The 23,156-nt window shown below is 51.7% G+C and overlaps 3 protein-coding genes and 1 long non-coding RNA gene across 7 annotated transcripts; 1 reads left to right on the plus strand and 3 right to left on the minus strand.

Annotated features, from left to right (window-relative positions):
• Positions 1–2,473: 2,473 nt before the first annotated feature.
• Positions 2,474–22,381, plus strand: LOC144376057 (uncharacterized). 3 transcript variants are annotated; one of them, XR_013436090.1, is made up of 4 exons: positions 2,476–2,705; positions 12,338–12,435; positions 13,941–19,862; positions 20,042–22,381. It is a non-coding gene; the product is annotated as an uncharacterized LOC144376057 (long non-coding RNA). The 3 variants fall into 3 exon arrangements; XR_013436091.1 differs by having other exon boundaries at positions 2,480–2,705; positions 15,700–19,862; XR_013436089.1 differs by having other exon boundaries at positions 2,474–2,705; positions 12,338–19,862.
• On the minus strand, positions 3,346–7,670 carry Hoxb5 (homeobox B5). The gene is made up of 2 exons (XM_005321720.3): positions 5,240–7,670; positions 3,346–4,568 (listed from the first exon to the last, which is right to left on the minus strand). Exons 1-2 carry the CDS (start codon positions 5,799–5,801, stop codon positions 4,321–4,323), a joined length of 810 nt encoding a protein of 269 aa, XP_005321777.1. The 5' UTR covers positions 5,802–7,670; the 3' UTR covers positions 3,346–4,320.
• Hoxb6 (homeobox B6) lies at positions 7,809–16,417 on the minus strand. Of its 2 annotated transcripts, none has more exons than XM_078042171.1 (3): positions 16,250–16,417; positions 9,743–10,235; positions 7,809–8,703 (listed from the first exon to the last, which is right to left on the minus strand). In XM_078042171.1, exons 1-3 carry the CDS (start codon positions 16,415–16,417, stop codon positions 8,444–8,446), a joined length of 921 nt encoding a protein of 306 aa, XP_077898297.1. In that variant the 3' UTR covers positions 7,809–8,443. The 2 variants fall into 2 exon arrangements, with proteins under 2 accessions (XP_077898297.1, XP_005321776.1); XM_005321719.5 differs by having other exon boundaries at positions 9,743–10,267; positions 16,250–16,389.
• On the minus strand, positions 19,006–22,386 carry Hoxb7 (homeobox B7). The gene is made up of 2 exons (XM_005321717.5): positions 21,987–22,386; positions 19,006–19,817 (listed from the first exon to the last, which is right to left on the minus strand). Exons 1-2 carry the CDS (start codon positions 22,384–22,386, stop codon positions 19,564–19,566), a joined length of 654 nt encoding a protein of 217 aa, XP_005321774.2. The 3' UTR covers positions 19,006–19,563.
• Between the last annotated feature and the right edge of the window lie 770 nt (positions 22,387–23,156).

Consider the following 23,156-nt stretch of genomic DNA (forward strand, 5'->3'; position numbering starts at 1 on the left):
CGCAGAGCAAAAGGGAAACTGCAGCCTTAGTCTCTGGCTGCCACCTCCTGGGGCTTTCTCCAGGGTAAGGATTTGGTCAGAAGGTGCCAGTTTATAGCCTAGAAGGTTAAGGCCTGGACTGGCAGGGGAGAAAAAAAAGTAGTGGGAGAGGAAGGAAAAGAGAGATATGGAGAGAGAGGAGCAGTGTTTCCTAATAGGGACTCTTGGGGAAAAGTGGGAAGAGAGGACTCAGGTCTGGGGAAGGGAGAATTCTTTGCCCCCACCCACCTCCCCAACTCTCATTCCCTCTCTCAGCTTGTCCCTGTTGGGGTTCAGGAAGAATTGTTGCCCCCAGGCAGCCCACAGTGGGGAAGAGGAAAGGCCCGTCAGGGCTTCTTCTCCAGGATTCACTTAAATCCAGAGGAGACCCTCCAGTGGTTTGGCTTCTGAGGCCTAAGTGGGCTCCCCCTTTTAGGGCTGCTCTTTGCTATTCAGGAAAATCTGCCCAGCTATGTCCCTGGGCTGCTAGCATCATTCATTCTTTATCAGAGCTTACAGAACTGATATGTGATGGGGGGGGGAATCTTTAGGGGCTTGTCTGGGGCTTCAGGTTACTAACGAAGTATCCAGGACAGAGAAGCCAGAGTAAGGCCAGGGGCTCAGTAAGAATGGGGCTCCCCTGGATGCCCCATATTGGACTCGGCCGCCGTTACACTCTTCCCCTGCACCTCTATTAATCTCTTGCCTTGTATAGAGTGAAAACCTGTGGAGGCCATACCTCCAAAATGTTTTCATATTTTAAATGGTGCTGACCAATATCACCAAGGGACACACATCATTCTTGGGGAAATGTTTCTTTAAATCAGGGTGAGGACCCCAAGCCCTCTATACTCTAACTCTGCTCTAAAAGCCTGTTAAGGGTCTCTTGTAAGTGAGGCATGGGTAGAGAATGGCAGGTCAGAAAACAGAACGGCTTCAGAAAAGAGAAGACAGGACAGTCCCACTGCCCCTTAATGAAATACAGGAAATCCTGTAACCCTTTTTTATACCAAATATCAGGAGCCCCTCAAGATGCCACATTTCCAATCCCAGGCACTATCTACCCAGGAGTTGGTGAGCTGAATCAAGAGATGGTGGGACAGAGAAAGCAAGAGGGAGAGTGGTTGGCCCCAGTGATCTTAAATTGTAGGGAGGTGTCAATTTGGTACAGAAGAGGTCTCTGGATTTTAGAATAAGGGTAACTTTTCTTTAGAAAAGGGTCAGATCTTGAAGTTCCTCTGGTTTATGGGGCCACAAAACAAAGAGGCCTTTGAGGGTATAATAGGGAGAGAGGAGGAAAAAGAGGAGAGAGAAAAGAGCACCTTCCCAATCTCCTTTCCCAGCTCCTGGGTCTTTTTGCTGCTTCCCCACAGTTGGGGGTCTGTGTTCCTGAGGTGTTACTTGTGGAGGGCTTGCCAGGGATCTACTTAAACACCTAATTCCTCCAGGCTAGGGCAGAAGCTCCTTTGCTCTCCACCTCCTGGTCAGGAATTAGGTTTGGTATTGAGGAGATTACCCTCTCTGTCCGCTCCCCATTCTGACCTCAAGATCCTTCTTAGAACCTAGAAGAAGAGATCAGTTGGAGCCAATGGGCTCAATTTTGGTGCAATAGCTATGTATTTCCCATTCCGCATAAGCCTGATGAGGTCATAGAGAAAGAGAAGTTCTCTTTTGTGGGACTTACAGATCCAAAAGCCAGAGAGTACTCCAGGGCAAAGCAGCCCACAGCAGCTTCTTTCCCTAGTGCTTTTTCTCAGCTCAGATGTATTCAGATAAAAGTGACCAGCAGTGCGCCCCCCACATACCTCTGACAAATGAAACTCACAGTTTTTTTTTCCCCTGGGGGTGTGAAGATAATCTGAAGATAGCCAGTAGTGAAATGCCCCCCAACAACAGGCCCTTCTTCCAGCAATGCACACCCTCCCTTCTTGCTCCCCAAATTTCCAAGGGAACAGAAGGAACGTGGGTCTCCTGCAACCCTCTTTGCCCCAAAGAATCCGACACTTCAGCAAACATAAACCAGGCAGCCTCAAGCACTGAAAGCTTTTGGAACTGAGTGCCCCCACCTCAGGCACCCAATATCTCAGATCTGGGTGTATAAAAACAAGCTAAATTTTCCCTATATCACTCCAAAGCCCTGCTGGAAGCAAGATTTCCTTCCCCTAGTCCCAAATCCCAAAATTGCAAGGGAAGAAAGCGAAAGCTGGAAGCGACTTACTGCGGGAATGCTGGGCCTGGGCTGCCGCCACCGCCTCCTGGGCTGGTCAGGCTGCTCTAGGCTGAGAGAGCGCTCACCTACCTCTGCCCCCTTCCCCACCACAGCGAGCAGTTAAAGTGTCACTTAACATTCTGGAGAATGTGAAATATACCGCGCGGTGTCAACTCCCCAAAACCATAAAACTAACTTTATGGACCTCACGTGACTTTCTCGAGCCAGTGAGGGGTATCTGTCTGACTTCTCGGCGATTTTTACGATCTAACTTCGAGATAAAACCCCTATCCATTTGACATCTAAATGTCATAGCGACTTTTGGGATAGTTTGCTATCGGCAAAGGGGGACAAATTCAAGGGGTGAAGGGGAACAAGGGCCCAGTACAGCCTCCAGGACCCTCTGCTGCCTCCTCACCAGCCCCCCTCCCCCCAGGTCCTGTAAGAAGTTGGGCCCAGCTGGAAGGGAATTGACCGGGTAAGTGTCCAGACTTGACTGTTGGGCTCAGGGTGGAAGCTGACTTGGATGGAAGAAGACTGGGCCCTGGCTGGAGGGAGAACCAGAGGTTCTTTCAGGAAGGACCCCAACTCCTAACCTGACCAAAGGGGGAAGATCATTTGGGCCTCTGGAGAAAAGTAGCCCCTGAAAAGTGTAGAAAAGGCTGAGGGTAAAAGGATATCTTTGAAACTGAGCTGATGATTTTTTTTTTCTTTAGTGGGTGGCAAAACTGAATTGGGATTTGGAACAGGGGACATGGCAGCTGGGCAGGCCTCTATAATTCCCAAAAGGCCAGGAGCCTCCTGCTCAGCACTTAGGCCTACATTACTTTCCCTGGAGAGTTTTTCAGAGGTTTTTCTGGCCAGTTGGTGGAAGGCCAAGATGGAGCCCATCTCGGCCCCACCTGAGGTTTCTGGCCCTCTTAGTCCTCCAGTCCTGAAGGCCTGTTTCTTGGCCCAAGCAGCATTGACCAAGCCAGGAACTTAGGTGATTAAGAAAGCCTGCTGGTAAGCATCCTATTTGCCCTTCCCTAAACCCTAGATTTATTGAGAATGATCCTAGGGTATGCCAGGTGATGGGAGAGGCAGACCCCCTGGAGAAAAGACAAGTGGAAGGGCAATGGAGTAGGGGAAACATTTATTTGACTTCAAGGAAAGCTACAAACAAATACCAAAAGCAAACCACTGAGACAGGCCTGGCAAAGACAGATTTCACACATAGCACAGCATCCACTCACTCACTACAAATGGCCTTGGAAGCGAAATGGATAGGGAGGAAGAGATGGGTCTGACCCAGACTACCCCCATATTTACAAGCTTTGGGTCCTCTAGCTAGACCCACAGAGCAATACACAAGACATTTTACACTGAGTATTATTTGTTTCCGCACACTCCCAGACCAGGCCTTGTGGGGCCTACCAGGCAGAAGGAACTTAAAATCTCACTATTTTCCTTCCCTCTTCTCAACATCATCCTGTGGTACTCCCTGGCCCCTTCTCAGCCCAGGACCAAGTCACTGGGAGACATGGGCCCTGGGAGTGAGGAAGGAGGAGAAGGAGGAGGGGGGTGAAAATAGACACAGTCATGGACTCCATCTCAGAGGCCAGCTCAGCTGGGCCTAGGGATGTGGCACCCCACCTCAATTGCTGCCTCTTAGCGAAGTTTCCAGCTGAAACTCAAAAAATACAGCTATCATTCTTTTATAAATAAGTTAGAACACAGGTGGGAAGGGGAAAGTTCACATTAAACATGCGAATTTCTTTTTTTTTCCCCTGGGGGAAGGAGCGCAACCACAGACACGAACATTCAGAAACACTGGCGGATTTGGGGCGAGCAGAGGGGAGTGGGGAGCATGGAGGGAAAATAATAAGGATTATTATTATTATTATTAACAATAATAACAAGATAACAAGTCCAGGAGAGAGGGAGCCACGGGAAGACATAAGACCGAACGAAAAATTGTAACACAAGGCCAGGGTGAGGCAGGCTCATGGGAACCGGTCCCCAGCGGTCAGCGGCAGCGCAGGGAGGATCAGAGGGGTCGGGGCTGGGGGTGGCCCGGGCTGTGGGGCTGCCCAGAGCTCCTCCGTGCGGGTTCAGGGCTGGAAGGCGCTGCCGGCTGTAGCCAGGCTCATACTTTTCAGTTTGTTGTCTTTCTTCCACTTCATGCGCCGGTTCTGGAACCAGATCTTGATCTGGCGCTCAGACAGGCAGAGCGCGTGGGCGATCTCGATACGCCGCCGCCGGGTCAGGTAGCGGTTGAAGTGGAACTCCTTCTCCAGCTCCAGGGTCTGGTAGCGGGTATACGCGGTCCGGGCCCTTTTCCCGTCCGGCCCGGTCATATCTGGAGTAGAGAGAGTAGAGCCACAAGGCAACAGTTATTCTGGTTACAGGAGGGGGCACTGGGTGGGAGGGGGCGGGGAGCAGGACCCGGGCATCCCCAGCACCCAGCTCACGCAGCTCCAATCCTCCCCACTCCAGATGCCCGCGTCCAGGCTCGATTTCTGCGCCTGTTTCTCCTTCAGCTCCTACTTTTGCTGGCAGCGAATGCGCCCGGCTTTGTCTCTTGCTCCCTCCCAGTGCCTCACCCTTCGCTGGGCTCAGGCGGCCGTTCGCCCCGGGAGGGAGGAGAGCGGCTGCACTTTTGCCCTAGAAAGCTCCTTTTACTGCTCACCCCTCCTTTGCCAGCGGTAGTCTCGAATTTTCGGGGGGTAAGCAGGACCCTTCCCCACATATTACATAAACCCCAACCTTCAGTGTAAAGCTGGCTACTGGCTGGATGAATAAAACCTAACACAAACCTGGGAACAAATTATTTAAAATATGCCCCCCCCTCCCAGCAAAAGACCCTGTTTGGCTCTGTCCACGGAGCTGTGAGAATCCTCTTAGGGACTTCTTCCCCTTTAGAAAAATAAATCTATATTTGAGGAAAAGCCTTCCTCAAGCTCTCCTCGTCCCCCCTCCCAAACGCAGAGAAGGAAAGCCGAGAAGACAAAAAAAGAGAGACAGAATTACCATGGCTGATGTGAAGCTTCCTCATCCAGGGGAATATCTGAGGAGTCTGCCCCTCGGGCGCGGCTGTGGAGGTGGCCATGGGTTCTGGCTGCGCCCGAGCTAGGCTCGGGCTGCTTAGCTGGCTTGCGGCTTCCTCAGGCTCCGAGGACGCGCTGGCCTCGTCTATTTCGGTGAAATTGGCGCTGGAGCTGGCGGGGGTCGCTTGGTCGGAGGGGGACGAAGCAGAGGGCTTGGCGCCGTGGCTATCACCGTTGGTGCAAGGAAGGGACTCGGGCGAGGACAGGGAGCAGCTCGACGCCGCTTGCCTGAAGCGGGGCTCCTGAGAGGGCGCAGGGAAGGCGCGGGAGCTCTCGCCCACCGCCCCAAAGTGGCTGGAGGAGGCCGAGGAGCGGTTGACGCTGAGGTCCATCCCATTGTAATTGTAGCCGTAAGAGCCGGTGTGCATGGCAGCGGGATCCCTGTAAGAGCCGCTCAGAGAGCTGCCACTGCCATAATTTAGCAACTGATAGTCCGGGCCATTTGGATAACGCCCCGAGAAGGAGTTTACAAAGTACGAGCTCATTTGGGTGATTTTGGAGGGCTTGATTTGTGGATCGTGGTCGTTATAACCCTGTGCTTCACGATTTATGATGTATTAATGAATTATAGCGATGCACTGTACTTCGTTTTGCTATGTATGCGGCCAAATATGGGGGGGGGCTGAAAGGGGGATGGGGGGGCGTTAGGGAATCACGTGCTTTTGTTGACCAGTCGTAAATTCTCGCTGATGACCTCAAGAGGTAATTCATGCTCTATGGTTACAAATAATGACGATCCGAGAATCGTTAGGGCCGATTCAATGCGAGCCTCCGAGAGGGGGAAAAAGGAGAAGGGGGAGAAACCGAGAAGGTTGGCGTTGGCCTCTGAGCAGAGCGCGCCACCTCCCGGCGATCTGCGGGAGCGCGGGCCGCAGGCCGCCATGGCGTCGGCGGCTGCCTCCCTGCTGGCTCCCTGCACCCGCCAAGCGAGAAAGAAATCCGGTCGGCCGTGGCTCACTCGCGGGGTTGAGCCTTCTAGAAGAGGGGTTTGAGCCTTTTACCCACTTTCTTGGGTGGCGTTAGTTTCTCTATTTGTGCCTTGTCTATCAAATTACCGTCATTATTATTTTGGCTGTGGATGAAATGATCAAAGATTGAGTTGCCTGTCCCTTAATGGGTCATTGCTAGTTGGGGGCATTAGTGGGGATAAAGGGTTGGAAGTTGTGTGTGAAAAACAATTATTATAAGGAGTCTCCCCCACCATGTTCAGTCCAGCCTGCTTCCTAGTGGGGCTGCAGTGGCCGATCCACAGCCCCCAGGCTGAGCAGCGAAGCTGGGCTGGAAGCTCCAAGACACAGAAAAGCTTACTTCTCCTAGGTCCCTTGGAAATTTGGAATCATCTTCCTGACCTCATCATCCTTATCCCAGGCCTGACAATGGCAGATCAGGACAGGAATCCTAGAAGGCTAACACAGCTGAAATTAAGTGGCCTAGTTGCCGAAAAGACTGCTGCAGCAGCCGCCCGGGGTTGCTGTAGTTTGGTTATTAATATGTGCCTGAGAGTTTGGGGTTAAAGCAGACCCTTCACCTTGTCTCCATATGCCAACTTGCACCACTCCAGGCCCCTTTCTGACAGCTGGGCAGTTTGAATTTGCCCACGGACCTACAGCCTTCCCTGGGAAGGGGTTCCCCGGACTGGTGGTGTCTTGCTGAGCAAGCTGGGCGGCCAGAAACCGCTGCAGCTGGGCTCCTTCTGCCAGGAACTGTTTTCTTTAAAAATAAAAAAAAATTAAAAAAAAAAAGGAGAGAGGGAGGAGGAAGAAGGAAAGGAAAACAATGTCTGCAGCTAGCTGCATGGGTAAGGATGGAGGTGGAGAGAGAAGGGCCGTTTTGGGATAAGAGAATGAGATCAAGTGCCTCATCACCTGCCCTTCTGCCCTTGAGTCTCCAAGGAGCAGGGGAAAGTTGTGCCCTTGGCCTCACACCTACCCCAGACTTCACATTCTCTTCCTAATCACTGAGCTCCTATTTGAGATGGAAAGAGGTACCTGGAGCCTTCAGCTGCATAGTGGAGAGATGCCCAGTGGCCCCATTTTTTCAGTTTCCAGAGCCACAGGCCAGGAGCAATAGCCACGGCCAGAGACCAGGGGCCTCCCCTCACCAAGGACACAAAAGCTCTGCTGAGGCGCTCAGACCTGCCCAACTCAGTCACTGCAGGGGCTTTGGGCAAGGGGCCCTCAGTGGTGTCCTTCCTGTCCTGGACAAACGAAGAAAGTCTAGAGACTAAGAGGGAAAGGGCCCCTCTCCCTTCTGGATATGCACCAGGAGAGGCAGTTGTGAGGCTTAGCATCAGGCAGGCACAGTTCTGGGGCCTGAGCAGACGGATGGTTCTAGCCTTTATCTCAACAGTACTTCCATGGAGTCCAGGTGGCTGGCAAGGCCCTGGGGCAGCCTAGAGCTCCTGAGTTCAGGCTCAGGAAGGATGGGGTAGCTGGGATGTGGGATGGGGAGGGAAAAAAAATACGGGGGAAGATTGGAGGTGACTGAGCGGCGAGTTTTCATGTCTTTATTATTATTATCATTATTAATAATATTAATATAATTACCGAAGTATTTCACGTCCAGAACTAAGACAAGACTACAAACACAACACATAGAAAATTAATAAAATAGAACTTTGTTTTCTTCTGAGGCTTCTCTTCTTACGTCTAGGTAGTATGTGCTCCTTCCAGTGGCTTTGGGGAGAGGGGGGAGGGACGACAAGTCTGGGGTTAGGGATTCTTCAAGGCCCCTGCTGAGGGGACAGCGAATCTACCATTGAACCGTGCACAGGGGACATGGACGAAATGAGACGCGACACGGACAAGAGCATTTTGCTCTGCTTCCAGGAAACATCAAGTGAGTCCGATCCTCATTTCTCACAGGGAGCCTGATCGGGCCAAGGCTGGTTCCTCTGGGAGGGAGGAGGCGCTGGGGTGCCGGGTGGGCTCAGGCAGCTGGGCCTCGGAGCACTAGGCTAGAGCTCTGCGGACGGGGGGGCGAGCAGGAGAACACTGGGCCCCGCCTGTCGCACGCTGGAGAGCAGGTCCCTAGGCTCCCCCGCCCGCAGAGCCTTCTCCGGGCTCTCCGACGCCCTCAGCTCCCCACAGGCCTCTCCCTTCGCGTCCCCCCTCCCTTTCCAGCACCTTCACTCGGCTGGTTTTTCTTCCTCCTCCTCCGCACTGAGCTGAGACGCACTGAGCAGTTTGCTCTCCTTTTTCCACTTCATGCGCCGGTTCTGGAACCAGATCTTGATCTGCCGCTCGGTCAGGCACAGGGCGTGCGCGATTTCAATGCGCCGCCGCCGGGTCAGGTACCGATTGTAGTGAAATTCCTTCTCCAACTCCAGCGTCTGGTAGCGCGTGTAGGTCTGGCGGCCTCGCCGGCCGCTGGGCCCGAAAGAGGAACCTGTTACGCAGAGTGAAGACGCTGAGGCCTGGGGTCACCGGGCCCAAAGTCCCCTCCCCCACTCGACCCTTAAACGTGGACTACAGCCTGTCCCGGAATGCCCTCACTCCCTCCATTTCCTTCCCCACTCCTCCAGCGCCCCCTCCAGATTCCCTCCCGGACTCCTAGGCCTTTGCTTTCTGTCTAGACTTCTGGTGGGGGAGGGGAGGAGCACTTTGAACTCCCACCTGAGTTTAGGGGAGGGGCTGGCCAGGTGTGTCCCTTCCTAGCTGAATCCCCCCACCTCTTTTCATTTCCATCCATCTAGCTCCCCCCAACTCAGTCCACCCAATGATAGATTTTGGCCTTTAATCCGTAATGACGTGGATCGATCCATAGTCCGCATCAAGGGCTCCTCACTTTCGTGTCCCTCTAATGGATATCTACTGGGACTTAAGGCCTACAAATAATCTAACCTGAGACCCAGGAGCCTACTTCAACTGGCTCTCCCTGCTCCATCTGCTCCTATTCTTTTCTATTCTTATTCTTCCTCCTTCCCCGGACTGCCACCCTTTTCCTGGTACCCCATCATTTCCCTGCCCTACCCGTCGTCCCCCACCCCACCCCGGGAAACAGCCCGGGACAGACTCAACTCTCCGCGTCACGACGCCCCCACCCCTTGCATGACGCACTCAGTTTTTAATGGAGCAGTCTTTGGATGGGGGACCCGATCAAGACTGGGGGTTGGGAAATGAGTGAGGGACGCAAAGAAAAACAAATCCATTGACTGTGGCCCCTGTTCCCTTCAGGAACCCTGGCTCTGGCCTGGCTCTCCAGGAGAGCCCATTCACTCCTCCTGGCTCCCAGTACAGCTGGGACTTTGCAAACTTTGCAACTCCTGCGGAGAAGAGGACAGTGAGCAAGACCCCATGCAACGCCCTATCTGGCTCTATCTTCTGAGATGCCCACCCAGCAGTCCTGGGGAGATTGGGGGTGGCGCTCGCTAGTTCATCTTCCCGGGTTGTGGCCCGCGAGGGAAGAGGCTGAAAGTCTCACTCACTGTTGCACGAATTCATCCGCTGCATCCACGGGTAGACCGGAGTGGAGCACTTCTGCTCTTCTGTCTCGCCAAACACGCTCTTGTCCTGCGCGCAGTCCGACTTCCGAGTCTCAGGGTGGAACGGGGGCGGCTCATCAGCGCCCGAGAGCGCGCAGGCCGACTCTTTCTCGCGGTAGAAGGCCGGGGCGGGCCCGTAGTCGCAGGGCGCCGCTCGGCCGTAGCCGCCGCTGGCTGGTGGGTAATAGGAGGAAGTCGCAAAGCTCTTGTCCTGGCCAGGCCCGGGCCCATAGGGTGCCGGGTAGTGCCTCAGCGGGTCCGCATAGCCCGATGAGTAGAGCGGTAGCTGGCCCAGGAAGGACTCCTGCCCGCTGGCCAGAGTGACGGGGAAGGTGGAGTTCACGAAATAGGAACTCATTGGGAGGGGAGGCGCGCGAGGCCGCTGCTGCTCCGCCGGGTTTATGATTTGTTGTGTTTTATAGTCCGAGCGCCGCGCCTATTAGTAGTATATCCGAGATTGGGTTTTAGCTGAGGGGGGATGGCGAGGTGCCAGTGAGGGCCAGAAGGAAATACAACCATCTGATCCAACACTGACCAATGGCAGAGGCAGGAATTGTCAAATAGCACCCAGGAGGAGCGCAGCTCGCACGAGGGACCCGCGCACAAACCTATCAACCTTTTTTTTTTCCTCCTTCTTCTCTTTCTCTTCTCTCTCTCTCTCTCTCTCTCTCTCTCTCTCTCTCTCTCTCTCTCTCTCTCTCTCTCTCTCTCTCTCCCCTACAACACAACACGTCCTGTTCCACCTACGTAAGATCTGCGAAACAGGCGTCTGTGCCTTTGAGGGAGGAGGGAGCATTTGGTTTGAGACCACCCCATTCCTCAGTGATTAAATAAATACATCCCTCCCCCACTCCACGCAGGATAGGAAAAAGTTAATTGTGTTTTCAGAAAAGTTAACCCCTGCGTTGCTTGGACCTGTTCCCTCAAGGGAGGGCTGGGCAAATGTCCCTGAACCTCCTCAAGAGAAAATTAAGGGAGGTTGGTTTCTAGGGTTTTGTGTTGGCAGAAAGAAAGGAGAGTTATCCACTAATTTGCATCGTTTCAGAATTCGAAAGGGAAGACAAAAACACCCTCCAACCGAGGTTTTGAAAATCGTTTTTCCTGTTTATCAGGTCTGCTCTCTCTTCTCCAAGTCTGGGTTTGTTATCCCTGCTTCCCCCACAACTCTCATGGTCTGAGAGAGCAGGCCAGATCCTCTGCCTAGAAGACACAGAAGAGGGGGAAATGGCAGCAGGGCATGAGCCCAGGCTTCTTCCTCTGCTCTGCAGCTAGGCTAGTAGCTATTTCAAAGCGTGAGGCTCCTTCCCAAGACATCCCACCTAGTTAAGGAGAAACCCCCAGCTTAGATAGCTTTATTTGTCTGATCCCTATCCTACCTATAATCCTCACTCTGACCCTGCCTCCCACCCAAAATGATACAAGAATATCCTGGGCTATGGGTCTTTAAGAATCAAGGATGTTCCAGTGAATCTGGGGACAAGGAAGAGATTGTACTGATACTGACAGCAATCAGAGGCCACCGGGAAGAGCCCTGGTTTCTTTTTAAGATCTCTCTAGAAGCTGACACTTCTTAAAATTATTTCCCAAGACTTGGTTTGGGTTTAGTTTTATAAGGAGGGAGGGATGTTCAGGTCCTCCTGGGGACTTAGCAGCCCATCTTCCAGTCATCAGCCCATATCTCCTCTCCAGGCACTCAACCCTTCTATTTCTAAGCCTCTCTACAATCCTCTCTCTTGCTTCATGTTTGTATCATTAGCTTTGCTTCTGTACAAGCTTGGGTGTGAGAGAGTATATACATCTCTGTGCCTTCTCTATTACTCAAAGAAAATGAGCATTGAACCCAGACTAGGAGAGAGGGCCCCAGTGTGTTTCCAACATTCTAATAAGCACTCACAGGCCAGGCAGTGAAGGGTGACAACCTTCCCACCTGGGGACAAGAAGGGGTCAGGGTGTGAGAAAAATCTGATATCAGGCCAGACTGATGCACTTTTGCCTCATTCTTTGGACTCCTTTTTGTCGGCCTGCTCTGCCCACTAATGATGGAAGGTGGTAGAAGGCTGAAGTTGACTGAGGGTGGGGACTTATTTCATTGTAAAATGTTATTTGAGGCTCTCTGAACTTCTAGGCTGCACCTTCATGGCAAAGTGGCCATCCCTGGATGTCCCTCCAATCATTTCCTAGCCTGAGTATCTGAGGGTTATGATGAGCATTTTAAGACTGAAACTCAATTCCCCAAACATGCCCTAATCTCTCTCTAGTTGGGCACATAGGTAGGGGCTGTTTGAGCAGGGGTGAAAGGTAGAGATGAGTGCTTATTTGCACTGACCTCTCCACTGAACTGAGGCTAGGCCCTGAGCCTCAACCCTCCTCCCTGGTCACAGTGTCCCCACCTTAGGACTATACAGTGTGGTCTTCCCTATAGAGTAAGGGCAGAGAAAGAGGCAGTGAAAGAGGGGGACCCTTTCCCTGTGATAGAAGCAGGAAAATATTTGCCTTATCCTTAGAGTCACAGTTCCCAAATTAACCTCACCTCTGCAGGTTGCCTGTTGGGAGATGGAGCCACTACAGGCAGGGCCGGCGCCTGGAGTCGGGCATGAAAGGAAATAGCGCCTCATCGCTCTTATCTAAGCCCAGAGGTATTTATGAGCGTTTATTCGTCTGATCCGTTTGTTTGGGAAAAAGAGCAGGCAGGCATGGCCTGGCCAGAGACTGCCTGGTTTCTGGAGCCAGATCTCCATGAATCTGTCTGTGGTTCGGTCCATGTTCCTCTCTCTCCATGGGGGAATATGTAAATACACAGCAGTCTGCCATTCTGTGGTCTCCCCCCTCCCTGTCTCGCTCTGCCTCAATTAAGAAGTGTATACAGAGATGTGGGTTTAAATGTGTACCAAGTCTCGAGTACACATCAGAGGGGTGGTATGGATCCCTACAGGCAGAATTTATAATTGTGATTTTCAGTGCTTTGAGTGAGTCTGCAGTCCTGTGGGTAAGCATGTACATTCCAGTTCCCAGGAAAATGTTTTCTAAGTTGTGTGCAGCTCAGGAGTAAAATTCCCCTCCTGGGTAACCTCTAGGACAGGCATCTGCCTGTAAGGAAGGGGGGATTGAGACATTGTCCAGGCTTCTCATTTTCTAGACTCTATTCAAAGCCCCCTTCCCAGCTCTTTAGATTATGGGCACCATCCTCCACCCAACCCCCAACTTTGCCTGGGTGGGGCAGATAAAAACACCTCAATTCTCCCCATAGATTCTAATTGCCTGGGGTTGGGAAACAAATGTTCGCAGAGGTTCGGTGTGGTTGCTCCCATAGGTAGAGAGAGGCCCTTTACATTGGACATTTTGCCTTAAAATTGGCTGGTCCAAATCCAGGTACAAAGACCTCATTTCCATTATGCAAATGAGCGACATCCTCTTTGATCTCTAAGGGGAGTGGGCGGTGACAATCAGCGGCTCTCCTTGTTCCTTTCCCCTGTGTCCACAGGCACCCTTAAATCCCCTGGTGTTTCAAGCCTCTGTACCAACCTGAGTTCCCTCCCTATTTGTTCTTCCCATTGCCCGAAAGAAAAAAAAAAAAATCTCTAAGGGGCCCAAGACTTTCCCGCCGGCTCCCTCTGGGCCTCCCGCAGAGCGACTCACTGAGCCAGGCCATCCAGCCGCCAGAAAGTCACTCTCGCTGCCGAAAAGCTGAAAGAGCTGCCCCAGAGGCCCAGACTCAAGAGGCGCCGAGGGGGCCGAAGAGGTGGTGTTTGCCCCAGCACTGCCGGGCGCCTAGACCTCCCCAGCTCCTCCAGCTCTTGGCCAGACTCTAGTAACACCTCGGCTTGCCTGGCACCACAGGCAATTTCCTGAAGCCCCCGCCCAGGAATTGGAGCCGCGCACCTTGAAAGGAGCGGCCGGCCAGAGCTTCCTCCTGCGGCTTGAAAGCCCGAGCTAATCAGTAACCCGTGAGACAGGGGCCAATACTCAAACGCGGCAGCAGCAGAGGAACGCACCCCGGCCTCCTACCCCCTTCTGGGAAAGCCATCGCATTAAGCGGGTGTGTGTGGGTCCCGCAGAAACGGAAATTCCTTCATGATTTATCCCCACTCCCACTCTCAATTCCCCCCCCCCCAAAGCCTACTTGCGTCGATTTCTCTTGAAGGGATCAACACTCACTTGCAGACACCAACAATTTCCAGAAAACTCGGTTCAATTCCTTCACCACGGACCCATCAGCTAAGGAACTGGCAAGGCCTACCAGCCAACTGTAAGAACACAGACTCGGTTTGTCTTTTGACAACCAAGTGGAACTGCCGGGCTGGCGACTCTCCTGACCGGCCCCCTCCCTTGGCTGAGAAGAAAACCAAATAAACCTCCAACAGCCTTGACTTCAGATCTCTTCCACGGCCCAGATCCTCTCTGGTGCCTTAGGTATAGGGTGGGGGCCACGGCTCTGATCCCCCGACCCTTTGGTTCAATACCCGGGTCCCAGGATTGCAGTATCAGTCCTCTCTAATATGCCTTCAGAGAAGCCGCTTCCTCTGCCAGCCGCCAGGTTTGGGATTGGGATGGGTGAGGGTTGGAAGAGATTGGAGAGGGATTGAGGTTAGTGTATGGGGAGGAGGAGATTTATTCTGTTTTCAAATCACATCTCTGAACCAAGATCCAGCCGACATCGTCGGTATGGGCCCGAAATCCCCTGAATCCTGCGGAACCCCGCTGCGAGAAATTCCAACGGGCACTGCAGGGGCAGCATCGCCTGGCTTGCAGCACCTAAGCCGCGCGCTTGTCTCTGAACGGACGGTAGATGGCAGCAAACTGCATAATTTGGGTCAGAGCAAACTGTCTAAGGGACGATTTATAACCCGCCAAGACTACAGGAGAAAAAGACCTTTAGTCTGGGTGGGTTTGGGGAATTTTCTGTTAATAATAGGCCCTGAGTATCATGGGCGCTAACGAAGAACTTCTTTTGCCCCAAAGCCAAGGGGTCTCTCTGGGATCCCAGCCCAGGCTTGTGCCTAGGGCATCTACTTGGGCCCCCAGGGACACCCCCTCCGGTGCCACAAGTGGCTGTGTCTCCCTCTCCTTCCAGTTTAGGACTGAGAAGGCCAATACACACATACACACATGCACACAACTAGACCCCCCCCCCAAACAAACAGGCCTGAGTCTGAACGCCCTGCATCTAGTCATAAGAAAGAAAAAACAATAACCTATGGGTGCAAACCAAACTAAATCAGTGTCTTCCCAACCTCTGTGCCCAACAGCTTGCAGCTTCTCCAGAAGCCTTCTCACCCCATTTTTTAGTCCTTATCTGGATGCCTGTTCCTTCTTCCACCTCACCAGCTACTTTAGGAACCTGTCTCCCACCCAGCAGTTCTTCTCTGCCATCCCCCAACCCAGAAGGCCTGACCAAGGGATGAAACCATGCACCAGAGCAACAAGGCTAGCTGTCTGGGCTCAGCACCAGCCGGCTTTCCAGTCCTGACACCACTCTTTTAATTTTCTCCTTTCTTTGTTTTCTTTTTGTGTACAAGACTAAAACAACATGCTAAACAGCTCTTCACAATCATCACGTTTGGATCCAGGAAAGTTTGAAATATTTTCATATCAGACATATATGACAATTTTCTTCTCCACTGAAAACCATATGCCCCATACCAATAAAACACAAGTATTAGAATCAATATTGCCCAGAAACCAACATGCTAGAAACCACGTTAAAACCACAAAACTCACTCCCTGCAGAACGAGGTTCCCTCTTGCAGAGTGGCGAGAGACCTGAGCATTCTCAAGCAGACTTCTTGGGGGAGTCTCCCTCCTTTGGGGTGCCTCCACCCACAGCCCTTTAATTCCGGAAATGTCTCCGAAGGGAGATAGTGAACATTTCTCTGTGAATTGTTCTTTCTGTGTCTCTCTAGCCGCCTCCTCGCCCTCTCTGGCCTCTGCGGAGATTCCAGGCCCTACGGAGACCAGGACGTCCCTCAGCGCCACCGCCCCTCGTGCCAATGCTGCCGGGAAATCGCCGATACCCGCACTGGGCAAGAGAACTGCGGCGGGGGCAATTGGGGGAGGCTCAGATCAGGGAGGGATGGTGAAAGGGGGAGGGAGCACAAACCCACAGGGGTTGTAGCGACTGGCTTCTTCCGGCCAGAGCCGCTGAAGCCCAGACACCCCCATCCACTCTTTCGCAGCCCCCATGCTTGTTCTCCTCCCAGCTTAAAAAGGCGACTAGAAGCTGGGCTTCAGTGGCCCCTTTCGGTTTCCCCTCCCATAATCTCTGATTTGGATCCCCCTTCAGAGAGCGGCCACCCCTCTCTCCACCACCGAATTTCCTAGGAAACCTCTCCCTGCAGCCCCCAGAGGTGGGGTTCAGCCCCTTCTTGGAGTGTGGGGGGAGAAAAACCCAAGCCCCACCCCCTACAAAAGCGATGCAGAAGAATATGAAGAGTATTGTAGAATCTCCCTTACCTTTGAAGACCTTGGCAGATTTTTCCTCCGGATTGAAAAGAGTGGGAAAGGAGGGGGGAAAAGCGTTCGGTTTCTTCTTTCAGCTTCCAGATAATATTGTCCCAACCTGAGAGCCGTTGCTTCCCCTTCTCTGACTTGGGAGAGAGGGTGTTTCTTTTTTTCTGACATTTGCTTAGAAAATGGAGTAAGTTCTGGCTTTGAAAAATGCTATCAGGCTGCAGTCCTGAGTAGATTGTCCATTTACCCTTCATGATGACTAAAATCCCAGATCAGCAAGCAAATTAACTTAAGAATCAAAATTATTTTTGTTTCTCTCTTTTGTGTGTAATTCCCACCCCTCCTTCCCTCTCTCACTCTCTTCTCTCCTCTCCCCCCTCTCTGCCTCTCTCTTTTGCTCTATTGAGCTGATATTGAAGTATAAAAATATCAAGAGGCTGGAGCCCTGAAGGACGACAGTGCTCCGACCTAGGTGTGGTGTCCAAAAGAATGCTGCATTATAACCACCAGGGAAATGATAAAAAGTTCATGTTCACGATCGCCCGGCCACATGACCGGCGCCGGCCAATCGCTGGATTCAACCACTCATAAACTTCTATCACAAAGTTGTAAATTTTCATAAAACAACAAGGAATTTATTGCATTTCTTCATGGCTGCTCCACCAGCAACCCTTTTCTCAGTCGCCATCTTCTTTTCTTCTCCTTCTCTCTTTTTGGGAAACCCCAATCTGAGAAAGGGTGAGATTTGGGGTTCAGGAATTCAGGATGGAGAAGTCACAAGGGTCCAGCTAGGAAGGGGGTTCTTTTTGGAACCTCCCTATTTTCCTAAGGAGCTCTGCCTCTCTTTTTTAGTAAAGAATAACCCCAAATCCTCCTCATGGGACTATTCTAAGGCAATTTGGAGGTGAGACAGGAGTTGCCATCAGCATCAAGGCAAAATGAAAGCTTCAGTAGTTCCTTTCCCCCTCTGACCTGACCCCCTCGATCTTAGTCCTAAAGATAGTAGGAATCCCCCACCTGTGAGGCTTGCAGGGTTTCCAGGTGTGGGGCCCTAAATTCCCTAGGGCCTAGTGTTTGCCCAGAGGGGAAGGCGGCCTGCAAGGGAGCCAAGACCCAGTAGTTCTTCAACTGGATTCTCCCATTCGGCACCCCAGAAATTGGGGGAGGGTAAAGCCGGATCCCAGCCTTTCCCGCCCAAACGCCTGCTGGTCCAAGTTTCCAAGCGCCGGTCCAGGCGCTCTCCAGGGGGTTCTCTGGTCTTTAATGAAGGAAACTACAGGTTTAGGGACCTTTTACTTTCAATTCAATTTAAACAGATTTTCTGAAAACCAGTCCTCCAATCCCCTTTCTGTTCGCCATGTCTATTCTTTAAATTTAAACAATGCAGGGTTTGCAATCAAATAAATGCTTTTTACATTTATTCAGCTCTGAGAATCTAGCTGTAGAGGTACCGTCTTTCAGAGTTTTGCCCTATTATTGAGGCTCTGCTGGGCAAAATAATAACAACAACAATAATTCATCCCGTGTTTTCCAGGTTCCCTAAAATATTCCTGAATTTTGAATTGAGTTATCAGAACTCAAATACAAGAAACGAAATAACCTTCCCCCAAATGTTTCTCTCTTTCTCTCTTTCTCTGTGCTCTTGAGAAGATTCCAGGTTGCCGGCGGCGCCGAACAGGCAGAAAAGCGAAGAGGAAGCACCCGGCGGTCGGCGCGGCCAGGCTCACGGCGGCCGGGATACACTCACACCAGCCTGGTAAATTCGCACCGCTCTCGCAATCGGGAGTCCTTTTGCCCCATTTTTAAGGTTTATAAGGGTCGCCTGTGTCAATTTAGGGTGAGACAAATTAAATCAAATGAAAGTAAAATAAACGGAAATAAAAATAAAGGAATAGCTCTTGATTAAAAAAAAATGTTTGCCAAATGAGCAGAAAGCTGGGTGCGGGTAGTTCCTCTGGGCCGGGCCGGGAGGCCTCTGCACGCGGGCCTGGCCTCTTCCCAACACGGCCCAAGAGGCAGGGCTGGATTTGAGTGTTCACCTTCCGTTACCATCCACCCTTCTTTCTCATAAGGCCTAGCATTTTGCATTTCACCTCTGTATTTGTAGCCAGGGGGCTGCTCAGACCCCTCAGCCTTTTTCGAAGGCCTGCATAAGGAAGAAAGTTTGTGGAACTGCAAGATTTTTCAATTTTGTTTTGTTATATTTTATGAGTGTGTGACTGAACATATGGGCTCATGGATATATTTACTTGGGGGCAAATGTGAATCTCTGTTTATAAGCCAATGTGTGAATGTGCATTGGTATCTATCAGTGTGTCTGAGTGACTGTGAATGTGTGTTTACTTGTGAGTGTGTGTGAACTTGAATGCATTTGTTCTGGGCATGGAGCCCTGATTGTATGAATGCCCGTATGTTCATTTGTGAACACACGAATATGGTTGTGTTTATTTGTGACTGTATGTGACAGTGTATATATGTGTGATGTCAGCCTGTGTGTGTGTGTGTGTGTGTGTGTGTGTGCGCGCGCGCGCTGGTATATATCAATATGTGTAAAAGAGTGTAAAGGGAATATATGTGCATATGTAATATTGGGGTTCACAAGTTGGCAGTCCCTAGAGCAAGGGGCCTGGGGGGCAGAGAGCAAGCCCATACAGAAAGGGCCTGCTACAGAAGGATGAAGGGAAGGATTCTGGATCGCCCACCCATTACTAACCCTAATCCCCTCCCAACCCCTGGGAGACAGAAAACAGGGCACCTGCTTATTTTTAATTGTGTTTTATTTTTTCATTCTTCAGATACACATAGAATGTAAAGAGGAGCACCCGTGGGGCGCAGGGAAGTGTTGGTGGGAGCAAGGAGCAGTAATCAGGCAAAGGTGGGACACTCCAGCTACTGAGCTACTGGAAGGGTCCTTTAGGGCTCCCTAATGCCACTAGGAAGGCCAAGGCTCAGGTGCACGGGTGGGAAACAGGCTGCACTCCTCCAGACCCACAGTCCACAAAGACAGCTTCCAAGGGGGTTTACAAAACAGCAAAACTTTGCAAAGACCTTACAATAGCCACATAGAAAAGGGGAGGCAAATTTTGAAAAGCTACAGAACAGTAGATATTGTACAAAAAACGAACCCAACAGTTTCCTATAGGTAGTATTTTTTTTACAGTGTTGAGAAACCAAAATTTCACCTTTTTCTCTCCATTTTTTTAACTGCTTTCATTTAGTTTTTTTTTTTTTTTCACCCTATTCACTTGAGTTTCCTAGTTCAGTTCCCAGAACTGGAATTCTTCTTTCCCTTGCTCTTCTCTACCTTCTTCTGTCCTTTACTCTTCCTCATCCTCCTCTGCTTCAGCCTTGTCCTGGCTGGTGATTCCCGGGCCTGCGGTCTTATTTTCCTTTTTCCACTTCATGCGCCGGTTCTGGAACCAAATCTTTATCTGTCTTTCGGTGAGGCAGAGCGCGTGCGCGATCTCGATGCGCCGCCGCCGGGTCAGGTAGCGATTATAGTGAAATTCCTTCTCCAGCTCCAAGGTCTGGTAGCGGGTGTAGGTCTGGCGGCCTCGCTTACGGTCGGTTCCTGTGCACGGTATTTAGAGAAATATCAGTGAGTGCGGAAAACCTTGTGAGTAACCATCTCGCTCAAACCTAGCAGGGTATTTGAAATCTATAGATGGAAAAAGTCCATTTCCCCACTAAAGCAAATACTTGCTTTCCATATCCTAATCCATACTTCATGCTGTCCCTCAAAGTGAAGAACTTTCCTTAACCCTCCAAAGGTAAACACTTCCATTCTTTTTTCAGCCTGGAGCTTCTGAAACTAGGAAGACCTCACCTGCTGGCTCTCCGAGGCGCTGTTCCTAAGGGGTTTTTATACAGAACGAGGGGAGGTTAATCCTCGGTCTTCTCTGGGTCCAGGGGCTCCAAGCTTTCCCTTTTGAATGTTGATACTAATGGTCTTTGGGGTAAGGTTGGAAACTATACAAGTGACCTTGGAGTAGGGTTCCAGGCCTTGCCTATTTCCCAGGAAGTTAGGAGACAAAGAGGCCTCACAGGCTGAGGGAGGTGAGAGGGTGTTGCACAGTCTGTTGTGGAATGAGGAGGAGGTGAAAATTTGCAGATATCTTGGAGCATGGAGTTGGTCTGGAAATAGCTGCCCTCTGATGATTTTTTTTTTTTTCCAGTAAGTGGCCAGGGTTCAGCTAAGGCCTGGCTGCAGTCCCTGCCTGCCTGTCTGCCTTCCTGCCCACCCACCTGCCCAGACAACCTGTTCTCCAAAGCAATCTTTGGGCCTCCAGGACAGCAAAGGGGGTGAAAATAGACAGCAGCCTGCGATAGAATGAAACATGGTGTCTATATGAGGTGGGGACTGAAGGGTACATGGGAATCTCCTAACTTAGGCCCAGAATCCTGAGGATACTTGGGGGGAGGTGCTGGCATCAGCCCTTCTGGAAAGGAGACAAGGGGGGGGAAAAGTAACTAAAGGCCCTAATTCCAAGTCAAATAAAAGCCAAGTTGAAATGTTTATGAGCAGAAAAATTAGGGCTTTGATAAATCAAGTAGAAAGACAGTTGAATGAGGGAGCAGGTAATGGGGACCATGACCACCAATCCTGATGATGTAAGAACTGGGCTCCTCTTGGCCCCCAACCATGGCTAGGTTAGGAGCTTCTGACTACAGGCTTGTAGGGTCTTCTGGATTGTAGGGTTGGTGTTCAAGTCCATCTGTCTTGGGGTAGTGTGACATATATATATATATATATATATATATATATATATATATATATATATATATATAACCAGGCTTGGCAGGAAACCTAATAGAAGTCCTGGTCTCTTGGGGCTCCTGAAGTAGCTATTAGGTGGCTCTGTACTGAGGCTTGATTTGGCTCCTTGGAGTCCAAGCCCCTCCCCCAAGAGGAGACTCACCCTTCTAATGACACCTCCAAACTTGTTGACCAATTCTCTAGGTGCCTAGGAGCCCCAGGAAGGAACCTGGGACAGCTAGCTATATTTCCATGAAGGCTCTGTCTTTTCTTTAGTTTTCCTGCCCCCCCCAAGTTCACTGGAGGATTAGGAGCCTCATCTCTCTTGATTTCTGCCCCCCCCCCGCATCTCTGGCTCTGTGTCCCTGGCTGGGGTCCTCAAGTCTCCTACCCACTCCTCCCACCAGGCCTCTAGAGCCCACCTCTAATTGTTCTAATGGGAATAATAGGGGAACGGGGTTGGCTGGGAAGGAAGGGGGAGGGGAGAACTGCTTAACGCTATGGCCCCCTCCCCCATACCTTATCCAAGCTGGGATGGGGATGGGGGACACACCCAGAGCTGAGATCCCAGGCGGAGAAGGGGGGGGGAGAGGGGGAAGACCCTAATGGCTATTCTCTGCAAACCCCAGCCTTCCTTCTCAAGACAAACGGCCTCGTCTCCAACCCGTGCCGGCGCTGCTGATAAATATTTAAAGCTAAAAGGCCTGAAGGAAGGGTAGGGGGCGGGCTGGGGGCTCTGCGCGCCGCGGCTTCGGCGAAGAGAGATCCGCGGGGAAGCAGAGCAAGCCTGAAAGCACCGAGGAAAAATGAGGGTGGGGGCAGCGCGCCAGGTCGCAGCCAAGCGGGGTGCCGCTTTTCCAGGGCCGATCCCGGGCGCGCGGAGCACTCTGGACGCGGAAAGGGGCGCCTGGCCCGGAATGGGGCACCTTCAGGGGAATGTGCCCGGGCCGCTGCCACTAGGGATGGCTCGGTGCGCTGCGTTACCTGAGCTTCGCATCCAGGGGTAGATCCGGAAGTTACTCTCGGCCGCCAAGTCCGAGTCCCTCTGCTCCTTGGCGCCTGCCGCTTTGGCGGAGTCGCCGGGACACACCCCGGAGAGGTTCTGCTCAAAAGGCGCGCAGTGCATGTTGAAGGAACTCGGCTCGAGCCCGTAGCCGGCCGCGTAGACGCCGGCCGCGCTCTGGCCCGCCATGCCCCCCCCGCCGGGGTACAAGCCCTGCATCGACGCGGCGAAGGAAGTGCCCGAACCCGCTCCATAGCCCGGGCGCTGGGGGTTGGAAGCAAACGCACAAGAAGTTTGTTCGGGGAAGGCTCCGGCAGCGAAAACCGAACTTGCCGCTGGATATTTAGAAAATAAAGCATTCGCATAATACAATGAACTCATAATTTGGCCGGATGATTTGTAGGCAGGGACGTTTTAGTGTCGGTTTTACGAGATTCCTTGATATATTACAGAATTAGAGTCCAGATTTACACCAAAAAGGACCCCCTTTTTCCTCTCCAGACCACGTGACTCACATCCACGTGACATCCCCTCTGCCAATGGCCTGACGGCCTCCCCACGGCTCCCGGTAATGTGGAAAAAATTGTGTGGCGTTAGATTTATAAAATATGATCAATAATGAATGGGAAAGCCGAACTCTGTGGATTGGCGTTGGGGGCTCAAGGGCCGCTGTCGACCCCCGCGGGCTGGAGGCAGCTTGCAGGCGAGATTTGGGGAGGAAGGAATTGAGTTCAAGGGAAAATAAATAACCTCTGAGCAATCCGTGTTGTCACCCCCCACCCGTTTCCCCCGGTCTGTTACCGAGCGAAAGACAAACGCAGAGATTGAATGCGCGCAACTTGGTGGGTGGGTAAGGGCACATCAGGTCTTTATTAATTCGAGCTAATTCATCTCCGCTAAGCCTTTAGGAGAAGTTGGTCCGATTCTCCCAAGGTGAAGAACGAGGTGAGCATGGCCTCACGGCTCTCTCTCTCTCTCTCTCGGTGGCCCACATATACTGTCGGAGATGGAACAAGGCTTCGTAGGTGCTCTAAGGCAAGGGATCCAGCCCACGGGCGGGCGGACACTGTGCTTTCTAATGGCTAAATAAAACGGATTGGAAAGTTTGAAGAAAAAAAAAAAAAAGGAACGGGGTGGGGGTGGGGTAAGGA

The sequence above is a fragment of the Ictidomys tridecemlineatus genome, chromosome 3 (assembly GCF_052094955.1).
Source record: "Ictidomys tridecemlineatus isolate mIctTri1 chromosome 3, mIctTri1.hap1, whole genome shotgun sequence".
Taxonomy (NCBI): Eukaryota; Metazoa; Chordata; class Mammalia; order Rodentia; family Sciuridae; genus Ictidomys; species Ictidomys tridecemlineatus.